Source organism: Temnothorax nylanderi, unplaced genomic scaffold (genome assembly GCF_030848795.1).
Source record: "Temnothorax nylanderi isolate EJ_2023f unplaced genomic scaffold, tnyl_v1.0 TNYL_tig0002_pilon, whole genome shotgun sequence".
Taxonomy (NCBI): domain Eukaryota; kingdom Metazoa; phylum Arthropoda; class Insecta; order Hymenoptera; family Formicidae; genus Temnothorax; species Temnothorax nylanderi.
In genome coordinates, this window is record NW_027249064.1 from 1,014,805 (window position 1) to 1,029,675 (window position 14,871).

Below are 14,871 nucleotides of genomic sequence, written 5' to 3' on the forward strand. Positions count from 1 at the left end.
TAGAATCAGGCAACATATCTGTTTTCAGTTATCGTAAAAATCTAAGAGTAATTTTGATATTTAACTTTTTGCAGCATGTAAATTACAAAAATAAAAGAGAGGAACAAATTTACAAATTTTTCAAAGATTAAAACACATATCTGTATGTAACAGATATAAAATATAATATTTTTTTTATTATTGGATTATGTCAAATTGAATTAAATTTTTAATTGAAAATATGTTACGAACAATATTTTTAGACTTTTAATTATATTTATTATTCTCACTAATTCTCACAAAGCCTTGAAGTACACGTATATATAAATATAAACGTACTTTGTTATAAACATTTGTGTATAATATTTAATTACTTATCAATTCTCCTAGTTTTCATACAGATATTTATTTCGATACGATTTATGCATCTCTCAGGAAGAAAAACACGCAAACTCTTTTATACGAGGTTGCGCAATGTATTGCTGCATCAAAATCTCCATCAGCTGATTGCATAGACAAAATAATTATCCGCTCTATAAATGTATCATGCTTTAGTTATTTAAACGATAACTCCAGCCTCTTTCCTCGCCACGAGGAAAGAGACGGCGACGCGGTCGTTCGTGAGTCTAGAAGAGGGAGAGAAAAAGAGAGAGGATCGCCGGCGGTCGCTCGACGGTCAGAGAAGGAGGAGGAAGGCTGGCCAGGATGGTGGTGATCGGCTTCGGATCCACGAGTGGCAGTCCATGGCGCGGGTAGCCGGCGCAGAGTCAGTCACCAATTCAGCCAGTCGGTCGTAGTCAGTCGGTACCAGAAGAGCAGCTCCGTTCGCGGGGCCGCGCTCTCTCGCGCCTCGGTATACGCTCTCCGTAACAGATCTGATTGTTTTCTACATTTGTCTGCCGGGAAATCTCGACGGCGCGGCACCTTCCGCTCACGTTCCGCGACGAGATTTACGCGATCGTCCGTGCGACTCAGGGAAACCTCGGAGTGGCTGGTAGCGCGCGAACTTAACAGTAAGTGCGCGGAGTGTCTTGATAACGAGTGCCGGATGAAAAAACGCTCTCCTCTGATATATAAGTGATAAAGTGCTGGCTACGCAGTAAGGGTTCAAGAGAAGGTACTCGAGCCTTGTTGGCGCGAAACGATATTCTAGAAGAAGCTGCAGAAACCTGACTACGGATGGTTAACGTGAGTATCGTGTTAAGTCGAAAGTACGTGCGAGAATGCAATAGTCTTATTGATGTCCATCTAAGCTTCTAATTTTTTCATCATCTAATCTTAAATTAATTCTTATTAATTTAAAGTAGACTTTTAAGCAGATAAGTGCGTATAAACTTTAAGGAGTATAAACTTTTGTTATTTTTTAAATTTTGTTTTGCTAGGGCATTGTTAACATTACTATAAAAATAACAAATAGCAATGTACAATTATAAAAAATAAAATTGTACATAATTGTACTAATGTGTTTCAATTATAAAACAATTATACATTTTATATAATCTTCAATATTTTATTCAAAATAATTATAAATTAATTGTATGAAACAATTTGGTACATTTTGCTTCAATTATTTTTTATAAATCAATTAAGATATGAATTGATATTATATTCGAATTGATACAATATCACATGCAATGATACAATTTAGAATTTTTAAATTGTAAAATATTAATGGCTCATTGTCAGAAATGTTGTCTTTTATGTCATGTACAAATTTGGAGATTTATCTAGGTTGTATTTCGAAAATGCTGGCCCAAATTTCTTTTCGCCTGTGTATAAAGGTAGTTTCAAGGCATTTCTTACGAAAGTTTTCTTTATCTGCCCACATCTCTCCGTTTCTACCGATAGTTTACTACGGAATTTCTAGCAAGGTGCGGCGCGCTATGTGACGAGAATGATTTCTTTGCGAGAAAGTCATCCCGCTCTGTTTGCACCGAATCCAACTAGTGAAATGGAAATTATTGGACCCACGTGGCACGCAAACACGAATGGTAATTCAAGTGCGAAGACAAATATTAACATAGAGAAGCATTAGTAGGTTTCACTTTACTGTTGAAATCTTGGTGTCAAATTACACAAAATGTGCCTTTTAATTAATTTTAATTTTATTACTATCTACGTATTTAATACTTTATATATATATATAATATACGTAATATACATGAGAAAATACTTCATATAAGATTATTAATTGAAACAAAATTATTCATCTGAATTGTGGCTCCAAAATTAGATTGTATCGTATTTTCCTTATGAAGATAGATTGACGTCATGAATCATTTTTCACGGCAAATTACCTGTGATATTAATGAATGAAAGATTAAAATATATGATTTTTTTGTATATTTAAACTACAAGAGTAACTATAGGAGTAATAGAAAATTTTCTATTGAAATGCTTTCATGAGCTCGTTACGCTTCGTAGCGGCGTGCATTTTTTTAAACATTAAACACGCACACTCTGTTTATTCCATTTATTATAATTTCTTTGAAATATGTAACACATATGTATTTGAAAAAGACGCACGATTTTTGCTTTCATAATCTAGTAGTTCTCAACTTTACGTTATTTGCTATGTTATTCATAAAAAGTCTCTTCCAGTGAGAGTTTCTAAAACTAATAAATTTTTAATAATATTTTAAATTGTGTATTAAAACAACTTTAGCTTTAAAAAGCTTTAAAATTTTATCTACACTTTTTTTACGTTAGATTGCTAATAATATTTATTGTCTAATATTTTTTTGTATATTGACATCCACGAAAAATGTGTTTTTTAATTTATTTAATAAGTAACTATTAGAAAAGCAAACTGTCGCGTGAACGATACTTCCGAGCTCTTTCCTGTCCAAGTAATTGCACATGAGTCGACTCGGTAATTTTGTTAGCACTTAACATAGATTACTATAATGTTGCCAGTGAACGTAGGACATCGCTATTGTGAAAGAATCTATACGGCTCTGAAGAATTTTTACTTTCGAATGCGTCACCCATAAACCGCAAATCCCTACCTACATCTTTAAACTCCGTTTTGAGGTCCATTAGCTTAGGTCAGTCATCCCTTATAAGCGAACATCCGTGTAGTGTAATCTGTGGGTCGTAATCACGGACCTCTATATATTACAGAAGTCTGTGGTAAGTGGTAATATTTCTACTGTCCAAAAATGTCATCGTATAGAAAAGAGAAGACATTTAAAACATCTGTTTCTTTTATAACGTGCAACGAAGAGATTATTTTTGTTGTTACTTCTGAATCTTTATCGAGTATTGAATCTTAATAAAAGAAAACAACATAAGAGGGAAAACACGTAATAGCTATGTTCTTAAAATAATGTTTACGTTTCTCACTCGTAATGTTTTCGCGTTTCACTCGATGAATTTCCCTCATGTAATTATGGCATCTGACTGAATCAATTACACACTACCCCAGCAATCAGCACATTGACGTCACGAATTTGCACTAACCGCTCGTTGCACTTTCGCGGCAGCAAAATTCGCGCCAAAAGATAATACAGCTGCTAAACGAAGAAACGAAGAGAGAGAGAGAAAGAGAGAGAAAGAGAGGAGGGGGGGCAACCTGTTCACCTGTTCCTTCGCGTTCTCGACATGGTCGAGGAACCTCGAAGTCGACCGGCGCCGCAGCGCGTTTCTACCTCACCGCCGCTGCGAGATTCTCTGCCTCCTGCGAAACCGGGTCTTCTTCTCTCCGCGACCTCGAAACACACAAATTACGAACGGCGCAGACGTTGCACATACGGGAGTATCGATGGGAGAGACCGATGTCCAACACTAACGTATACTAACACGTATACATGTGCGCACGTGTCACGTACTCGTGCACAAAGTAGTTTAGCCGACGAAGCTACGAAGTTGAAGAGAAGTTATATTTGAAATACCTTCGGATAAAGCTGCATTCTCAAAATGCGGCCCTTCCTCGTTCTCTGTGAGCTAAACTAAGGTACAAGATACGAGAGAACGTCCTGCGTCGCCTCCAGATTTATTAATCCGCTGTACATTAGCCGTGTATTGCAAAATGGAATGCATGCGGCCCCTTGTACATGTCGTGTTACGGGACTCGAGTTTTACATTCTCGCGTAGGCGTTGCAATTCTCTTGGTCGGTCGTGTCGTCATAGTATTTACAGTAATTATCTCTCTTTATATTGTGAAAATTTATTGTACATTTCTGTAGACGACTGGATTCGATAGGATTCGTACCATTTCTTATCATTTACAATAAACGTGGATAGTGATATTTCAAACTACGTAGGAATAATGCATTGGATCTTCAGATCCTGGGTTTATAGTTATGTGAACTTATCTCGGGCGGTGAAAATAATTCGATGTGAGTATTGCTTGATGCGAGGAACAAGACAAGAAGGAATTGCAATTCGAAGCGAAGAATAAAGCAGAAAGGAATACGATGAACTCGAAGCGAACTCAAGGACATCGAAGGATTCCGATTCGTTCCCTCTCGCCCCATCGATTCGATAAAAATAAAAAATATCAAAAAACCAATAGCTAGTTTTTGAAATAACAGTTCGTCACATTAAATATTTTTACTATTAATTATTTGCGTCAGAATTAGTATAGCGTATACTTTTTACTTCAGGAAACAGTAAGAGCAGTTAATTTTAATTTTCTGATGTAAATGTCCGTTTAATAAAACGGAATGCTCTCTTTTTCTAACAAGAGATAATCTGGCGTATGTAATTAATCATGTTGAGTAATTTTGCACAATGACAACTTATTGAGTCATCTTATCACAGATGATACACGAGAAATTAACATGAGATATACGAGAGATATTATAGATAAGACTTAGAGAAACGATAGGATCTTAAATGTATAACTGAAACACGACGAATCAATTTAGATATATCGATAGATCCGTTAACTTGCGGAAATTATTAGTCATCGATCTCGAGCCGTCTGAGGAAAGTGTTTCTTGGAACATGAGGAACATCGTTCAGGGTCGAAGGAGTCAATTGTAGACTCGAGCGTAAGGCTCTACGATTCAGGAACCGCGGTGAAGAGTTCGAGCGTGATCGTGAGGAGAGCGGCAACCCCGCTAAGAACATCAGAAAAACGACTAAGTGATCCCTTGCCGAGGAAACTCGACTTGTTGGGCGAGTCCCCGTAAATCAGTATCCGTTCGGGATGAAATTAGTGTCAGCTAAAGGATATTATGATGCCGGGGTACGTTTGGACGTTACGTTGCGAGCGCTGGCGAAATGGAATTAAGCAGCATGCATTTCGAAGAAAACAACGATTTATGACTTCTCGCGAGTATCGCGTTTGCATTACCAATGTAATTCGTTTCTCATAAATAACTGCTTTATCGTTCGCATTTGATTCATCCAACCATTTCAAATGGAAGTTGGAAGTGCCCTGAAAAAAAGAAAACCAGAATGCAACTAGTTTAGCTTTAAGATTGATTTGCGGAAGTGTTAAGTGAAATCACGAAGCTAATGCAGGAGTATCATTATAATTTATATTTCATAATTTTTTATGAGTGTCGACGAAATTTTTATCAAAAGAGATATTCCAATTATTACTTCCGGGTAAATCAAATAAAGCTGGAAAGTCTCTTAATATTTGAATCCAATTTTGCAATATGGAAATAAATCCTCAATGAAATTTCTTATTAAGAATATAATTACTTATATTTCATAGATTTTTTATTTAGTCATGAAATTGAATTACAGTATATTAATGCATCTTTATTTAGAATATTTATTCGAAATTATACGAGTCGTAATTTTATAAGCATTTTTCATACATTTGTCTCTCAAATTAAAATCGTATTTAAAAATTTAAAATATTAGCAAGATAAGTTAATAGTGTTTATTGCGAAATATTGAATATAATATAATAACATTGAATAATAATTTGCATGCGATATTCGGTCTATGCTTTCTGAAGCTAAGAAAATCTTGAACTTATCGAAGGCTATGATGGATACATGGAGGTTATCATAAGCGAGATAAGTTGAGGAAAGCCTCGTCACTGGTACACCAGACTTGGCATGGAAGTGCATATACGAAGATCCGCAGACCGTGGCAAGGTAGTAGACGCGCGTGGAAAATCAAGAGTCGCGCGTTCCTCGATCGACCAGGCGATAACGTTAAGGCGCTTGCACAAATTTCCGGCATTTGTCAAGGGAGTGGGAGTACGAGCGGCTGCTTACGGGTTGTCTGATTATCGTGCGAAGGGATCGCAAATGAAAGACCCCGTGCAAAGAATTACGGGATGAACTACTTCGAGCAGGAGGGCTTGAACGCTCGTTGTTAACACTAGAGCACACTACAGAGAATGTACAGAACAAAAATTAGTTTGCAAAACCCTTAATCTTGAATCATTTATAATTAACAAAATTATAGCTACTTTAATGTCTTTATGATCAAATTATTTCCCGTTAGTCGCAAAGAAATCATTCATGAAAGTATGGATGAAAGTCTAAGCAGATTTAAAACCGTCTGTGCATTATGTGCTTTGCTGTCACGTTACGTTGATTGAGAGTGCTTACGAGTAAATTCACTTTCGATGTCAACGTGTAATTCTGCCGTTAGAAACACGCTGATGGGTTAAACGAAGTGTTATATAAACATTGATGCTAGTTATAATCAAATAAAGTGCCACAATGATACGATAAATCTATAATAATTTAATATACTTTCTCTTTAGATCAGTTTTTTAAATTATTATAAATTATAGATATATATGTCTGCATACATATTATTGGAAATAAAAGAAGATTATTTATTAGGTCTGCAGGTTTTATAAGTTTCAATATTTTTTAATATCAATTTTATATAATAATAATAAAAATCTATTTCAAATGAAAGGTAAATGTGATAAAAATCCTCATGTTAATATAGGAGAGATATTTTAACATTCCCTTCTTAATAAGTCATTTGCTATCACATTATTTATTCAGAAACTTTCTTTTGATAGAAGTTTATCAGCGAAATTTCTAATTTAAATGACTCATTTCCGTCTTGCAGGTTCTACAAGGTCTACAAAGTTCTCTCGCTTTTTAAAAAGATTAATAACGCTCTCGCGTTCGCCCGATTTTCTGTATTACGCATTTGAATACGTTAGGTGGCAACTTTCTAAGTTTCTAGTTTCGCACCGCGAGTGAAAATGCTGAATCCGGCGTCGCGGAAGTGTCATGCCTCGGGTTTCCGGTAGGGAAATCGCGCGCGTGAATTGTCGCCTGTCGATTATGCAAAACCATTCGCGAGATCGTCTTATCGGAAGGAAAATCGATCGAAACGATTATCCAAGGTGACGCTAAAGCGAGACGTTATTACGCTTGACTTTCAAGTTGAGACGTTAAAAAATGCAATCCGCGCCGGAACACCGTTTCGAATTGCAGTGAACAGTTTAAAAGCGAGAAGTGTTTGGATCGAGGAGAGAAAGTGCTTTTGCCGAGAGACAGTGCAATCAGCAGGATCCGACAAATTATGCGTAATCGAAATTACCGTCATTTTCCTGTTTCGCTTTGTGCTGTTGGTACGGAACCATCACGAGTGCTCGGTTTTATTTGCGGTCGTAAAAACGCACCTTGAAATACCACTGCACAAGCAACAATAAAGGTTCAACGAAAGATACTCAGAGAAACTCGGGATAATTTATCATACTCAAGTATAAAGTTATTTATTTTATATTTTATTTAAACTTTTTTCCCCTTTTCTACCTATCTCTATGTGTGTGTATTATATAGACAATTTTTAAAAATAAGTTTTAAAGCAGATAATATGATAAAATCTTAAAACACAAATATATATCAGTCTGAATGAGTTTGATATTTATTCAATATCTGTATCTACTTTCGAATATTTACTAAGAATAAAAAAAGCTATTCTCATACCTCTCAAAAAAGATAAAATTGTATTAATGAAAAATCGAGAGTAAAATTGTTCGATGATCTCTAACGGCGGATTATTATTGCGTCATGATTGTGCCACGTAATAGTAATCAAGAACTTCTTTGATGTTTTGATGAGCTAGGCAACGGAATCTACGGAGGCGGCATAATCGTGAAGGGAAAAAAAAATAGAGCGAGTTATAGTAGAGAGGAGGAAATTAGGGTCACAGTTCATGAGGTTACGGAGAATGCTCGCTGTTGAGTACCGTTAATATAGACGTGCATCTCGGCCTACTCGCTATTATCAAGGGAATAACGTTGATAAAGCTAATAAATATTTTTACTGTCGAAGATGAAGTCATTCTTACGCCCGAGATAAGATTCTCCGTAAAATCAGCTGCTTTCACTGAATCAGATAATTTAAAAATAACTCTTGATATAAAGATACTTTTCTAAAAGTGTGCTTTGGCTATTTTTCATGGTATTTAGTGCTGAATATTTGTTATTAATTCTAAGTTTTGTTTTCATAATGTGACATAAGAATTGGACAAAGATTAATTAAAAGTTTTTAACATCAAACAAATGCAAACGTTAAGAGTGCAAAGAACTCAACGTTTACGTATATTATTGTTCTAAAATTTCTCTTTTCATAAAATAAATATCAAGAAAAGAAATTTTTGAAATTCTTATTATATAAAATAACTAATGTTCCTAATACGCTACAATTTATTTCTGTGAATTCAAGCGTCTTGTAAATTACATTTTGCAAAAAATTCGCATTTGCGCGCTCGATCAGCATAGTCGTTGGCGATCAAACGTGTACGCCGATCAAATCGGTCGGCCTTGCTCGTTTTGTAGCAAAGTGAACATAGTACGCCTTTGGAACACGTGACCGACGTAAAATCCTTCCGTTCGAGAGACTCGTGCATCTAAAACATTCTTACGAAGAGTGACGTGTCAAGAATTGCGACAGGAAGAACTCAAAAGCTCTCATATTTCCGCACGATCATTCGCCACTTCGCAGAGTCACGACGAAGGAGCACGCTTTTTCGCCCTGCGAGCACTCCGCTCGGATGCGCCTGAGTCTCAAGGCCATGTATGCAATGCAAGCCTGGTGTAAAAATTCTCTGACCAGTGTAGAAAGTATACGATTAGTCATCAACGATCGCGCTCGCTTGCGCGTAGATATATCTATTTGTTTTTACGGTAAATTATTTTTATTTGTCGTGTGAATGTATATGTTTTTATATACATTCATAGGTACAAACATATAAATATTTAAGAAGCCCTTTTTTTTAAATAACAATTAGTAAATATATAATATGTATGACTGAACGAGTCGTTTTAAAAGATTATGTTCGTTAAATTAAAATTGATTTGGTCACGATTGAACCATTCTGGTAAAAGAATTCTAAAACGTTTTTGATAGTCGAAGAATTGAACGACTAATGGCCGATAGTGTGGAAATGAATGGAAAGACGAATGTCGAGACGTCTAGTCTTATTTCTCGAATGGCATTTCTAGAAGACGTATCCGAAGCCGATGCGTTTTACGCGGTGGATTCCTGAGCAACCACCTTCCGCTAAAGCGAATACTTGAACGATCTACTATACACGTTAGGTATATAATAGCTACCATATACTCTCGTACCGGTCGAACTAGTTTCATGCTTGGTTCTCTCTCGCGGCCTTGAGGCGCACGGACCACTACGCGGTGTGTCGGTGGTCGTCGAGAAAGCCTTTATGGCTTACCTCACCCGACGTGGACTGCGGATCCACGATAGTACTCCTTGGCCTTCCGCAATTTCAGTCATTATAACCGTACCTCTCGTGCTGCTCTTGGGCAGATAAAATGGCTTCGAGCTCGGAAACGTAGATTAAGGGCCATTTTCGAGATTTACGAAACAGCAACGCGCAAAGCCAGACTTCGTCGGTGAGCACTTCCTTATTCGAGATTCGTGCAAAAATGTTTACTTTATGGTAACTTCATTTGTTTCTTATTTTAGCAGGAAAAATACTGATTTTGACAATCTCCGAGAGATTGGTTGAAACCTTCTAATATTATAATCTATTACCGGTTTTATACAGTTGTCCGGTCATTAAATAAAACGGTATTAATATCCAATTGCGAGAAGTGAACGTAAAATATTGTGAAAACGTTTAAGCGCGAGGCACGCTCATTGACTTCCGCAAATAATTTATCGCAGTGCAGGTGCAGCGAAAAACATCAAACTGTCCCGTGATCGATCTGTTACGAAAGAGGTAGCTCAGACGTACGGCTCTTTGTCAAGCGACGACAATGCAAAATGGCACGCCTCTACCTGGTATGCCAAGGCAATTCCAACGCGACAAAACAGCTGCTTGCAAACGATATTGCAAAAGGGAGGAGGGACACCGAGAAAGAAATAATACGGAAAGAAACGCGGCGACTTCGTGCTGAATGAGCGCGACAGAAGGACCTCTGGCCCCCGGTCTAATTATCCGCTGCTGTTTTATTACGATCTTAATTGGTGCACCACGTTGGTGGAATTAGCTGGCGTCGGGAACAATGCTCGAAACCGGAACGCGGCGCCCCGACGAGTAATTGAGTATTTCGCAATCGTGACGCTTTCACGACCACGCGCGCGCACACCTTCTCCCGCATTATCGCCTACGCGGTGAAAATATGTTATCAACGACCGTTGCAAAATATAATGACGGTGTTACGGCTCACTGAGGCGTGGAGGACATCTCCCTCGTCGTAGAAACGATTCAATGGCCAATCATTGTGATGGCGACATTTATCCCGCAACGAGAAGAGGTGAGGACAGAACGAGCGTGGACGTTTGTTTTCAACTGCTTGATATTTCGAATGTACAAAGTGATAATATCGTGTCGATGCTTCGCTAACGAAATTATTTTAATTAATATGCATTCGATTTTTACAGAAGCGGGCAATTGAGTAAAGAATTTGCAAAAAGAGAATTTTGTAAACTAAGGTTCAGAAAAGAATATAAACAATGAAATTAATTTAACAAATTTTGAATAAAACTTGTTTAAATAGAATTTTAAGTTAAAAATTATATTAGTTGCGATGTATATAATTTAGTAATTAATAAAATAATATGTTTTTGAGATCTTTATTTCTTAAAGAATGGACGTAATTTTCTATACTTTGTTAATAATAGAATATAAAAAATATTTTGCGAATATTTTATATTAAAATATTTCTTACATAATAACATTTTGAAATGAGTGACTATCATTCCACGATGACTTAGAAGTGAAGAAACAAATATTCCATTTGTAAAGCGTTTCCTTTCTTATTTCCTCATTCCTATGTTGATTTATCACATAAGCACGAGGTATTAGTAGAATAAGTATCGAACGTGTTAACAATCGCGGGAGCATTAATATTAATAGATTCCCAGGTTACGTGTAGCGAGCGTGTTTTTCCAGGCGAATGTGTATTCCGCGCGAATATCCGGTGTGCCGCCGACAGGATATTTCTTAATTTCGCGTTGGCGTTAACGCCGTATCACTTAAGGCCATTAGACGAGCGAACATCGTCGCTAAGCTTGGTGTGAATCGTCGATACGAGCTGCCGGTTAGACCGGCAGCTGAAAAAACTGTGCATAAAGTCACGTGTTACGGACGCGCGGCAGGCGAGGCTAATCGCTGTAATACATTCCGAAAGCCTTCACTCGTGAAGAGGTGTCAATGACTTTTATTTCCTGCCAAATACCGCGTAGAGAAAAGGAATCGTTCGGCAACCACGGTTGGTGAAAACTCGACGAGGAGAGAGTGTCGACCTGGATATAATGTGTTCGATGAGCTTGAAACCTTTATCGACGCTCGCATCGAGGTCACAAATGCGCCGTTGATTAACGAATGCGCGAATAAGTACCTGCGAAAGTGATTTGTTGCCCTTGCTTGGCTGACAAGATATTATTATGAGGATTTTTAGAAGCAATGACGCATCTACCTTGCGAGAGGCAAAATTTTGCGAGTCGGTCGTTGAGATCGCTATCGAAGGATCTATGGAGGTCAACGAGGTACGCCTGTGGCGTGGGAAAGGATATGCAAAAGAATTTTAAACGATCCTCCGAAAAATGCCAAACCAGCACGCGCCGCGGCGATATATTTTCTAAAAGCGCTACGATTAATATTCTTTGAGATTCTGCGTGTTTAAGATTCTTTGAGAGGATCATTTTGGGACGTGAGAGAGTTTCTAACATTTTTTTAAATATTTTAGAATGAAGATTTGCAAGATATCGTGAATTCTTGATATCCGTGGATCACGTTCGTTTATTCTCCTGCGAGTTTCTTTTCAAATGGTATCGGTATTATTTTGCGTGAGAATGTTTAGGAAGTTGATAATATCCTCGCGCAATTTAAACGTCGACATTTGCTAATGCGTATTATTAATCGTCGCAAGAACCGCACTGTAGTATTTCAGAGGTTTTGAGCTTCTCTTGCTCCGTGTGTGCCTTAATTACGAGATGAGATGGAGAGAAGAATGAGGATACGATATATGCGGTTAGAGGTACTGTTAAATTCTCACCCTCTATTAGTAACGAGCCATTAATATTAGATCGCGTAATCTGTTAATTTAACTGAAGTAGGAAGTTCTCTGTCGAGAGGATATCAGGTTTTTGTCTTCGTACGCACTTACAAACAGCTAAAATTACTTTCATGAAAATTCCAGATAGTTTTAATTAGGGAATAGCTATCATCATGTGCATGTGTATGTATGTGACTTGTTTCGATCAATATAATTAAGGATAAATCAAAATACATTACAATTATAATCTTGATTTTATATAAGATCTAAATATTAAATTACATTTCTTCTACATTATTAATTAAATGGTGATTTTAACATCAGTAATATATAATTGGTATTTAATCGTTTAAATTAATAATGATGTTAGCTCCTAATTCATTAAAATTGTTATCTTGCCCATGTTATTTTTCAGGACGTAATGAGCGAGTACGAACGAATCAAGCGTTCGTGCTTGAAACGAGGTGAGCTCTGGGAGGATCCAGAATTTCCAGCGACACAAGCATCAGTCTTTTATCACCAGACACCGCCATTCCAGTTTCAATGGAAAAGGCCGAAGGTAAGATTGTATTTCTTTCATCTGCTTAATAATTTTGAAATAAAGTGTTACTGTTACACGGATTATTTTACCGTTTATATGACATACAAAACATGTAAGCCTTGGAATTTATATTAACGGTGATCTACTTACTTATATCATTTGGTCTAATCAGCTTATACATATTTAGGTTTTAGATATACTTGGCTTTTGGCACAATTTCATGACTAGAGATGTTTCTACTGATTTTATGATATTTATAGATTTACACTTGAAAAGGACCAAAAACAATGGATAAAACATTGTGATTATGTTTAATAAATATGCCACACAGTTGGATCGAGTAAAAATTATTATTATATATATATTTTTTTTAAATTAACATAACGCTATTTTTATTGCTCTTAAGAATTTCTTCAATTAGTTAATTTATTTAATTTCTTTAATTTCTTTAATTAGTTAACTCTTAACAGTTCTTTAATTAGTTAAGTATATAAAATTATATAATTACTTATATGCGTACAGCTTAATATAAATTTTATTCATAATCCAGATAAATTAACTTTGACATATCTTTATACGTCCAAAGTTTTTTTCTATCATATATTAAAAAGTTTTATCGATCAAAAACATGTCAAGAATGACACATACTTTTTTCTTGTAATCAGGGCATGAACATTAAAAGATTCATTCCTCTGTTAGTCGATGCAACAAAGTCGTTCCTTCGGGAGCAATTCGGAATTAAACTAGCTTCTCCGGCTCGCTCCAGTTCCTAAAGAACGGAAAGACGTGCAACGTGGAACTTAGGAACCGTAACGAAAACAGTTCGCAACCTTGACACGTAGCTCTGTCGCCTGCGTGCTTATAATCGTGGAACAATGTGTCTTTTAGTCAGAGCAAAACTAACGGAATCATTCATTCCATCACAAGATCTTGATATTTTCACAATTATCTTACTAACATATTACTGCACTTCTTTTTAGAAACAATTATATTTTATAAATATATTTAAGATAGCTGAAACGTATGACTGTTCTCTAGATCAGCTCTTTTATTCGTATATATATAAATTTGTTAATATATTAAAATTCCGGTTTTAAACTCATCGAATCTTATTCTTCTTGAGTAGAATGAGATCTTTCGAGGTCCACGAAACAGTCGTGATTCTAGAATATCGAAGCAAGGATCAGATGGCGGGATCAACGATCCTGCTGCGTTAGTTATGCAACCTGTACGATGAAACGAGAAACGAGCGGGCGGCAAGTGAAGCCGTCGACGCGTAACCGGGGTCTTTTCTGCTTACCGAACAAGACATTGCGTGGCCGTGCACGCCGTGTGTCGCGTCGGATATAATGATCGCAATAAAAGTCACTGACAGCTATACATTCCTACGACAAGGTCAACAATTGCGTGAAGAACGCGCATGCATGGTGTGTGCGTCGCGCTTTTAACACAGTCACTGAAAGATCGTCATCGCGAATTGCGATTCCCGTCACGATCGTGCCACCGGCCGGAAATACGCGCCGAAAGAGGATGGTATTACGCCAGCACGGGATGCAACAGTTGGAGAACAGTTATTTAATACGGCCCCGATTATTGCGATACGGTGCTTCGCGTTAGTATCTAGCATTTCTCCATTTGGCACAAGGTAACATAATCGAGGCGTGTACGTGATTATTTTAATAGACAATTATTTCTTTGGGCTGTATAATTATGGTATACATTTCAGTAAAAATTAATCAAATGTAAATGCTTTATAAATTTTTTTTTACAAGACGTATAAAAATTACATTTGCAAATTATAGCGTAAATTATAGCGTCCTGTAATGTTTCATTAGTTGCGATAAGCTTATAAGGATTGGGTATCTATAAAGAGCCACTTTGCAAATGAGATTTGGTTTTACTTTGCTTTTAGTTTAATAAGATAGTCTATGCTATATTTATA

At 36.7% G+C, this 14,871-nt stretch overlaps 1 protein-coding gene across 1 annotated transcript in view; it reads left to right on the plus strand.

The window, feature by feature from the left end:
• Positions 1-675: 675 nt before the first annotated feature.
• Calpc (calpain C) overlaps positions 676-14,871 on the plus strand; it is a 30,620-nt gene continuing 16,424 nt past the window's right edge. The window contains exons 1-2 of the mRNA XM_071698899.1: positions 676-1,167; positions 12,804-12,947. Coding sequence (XP_071555000.1) covers positions 1,159-1,167; positions 12,804-12,947 — 153 coding nt within the window. The 5' untranslated portion in view covers positions 676-1,158. The remainder of the gene's footprint in view (positions 1,168-12,803; positions 12,948-14,871) is intronic.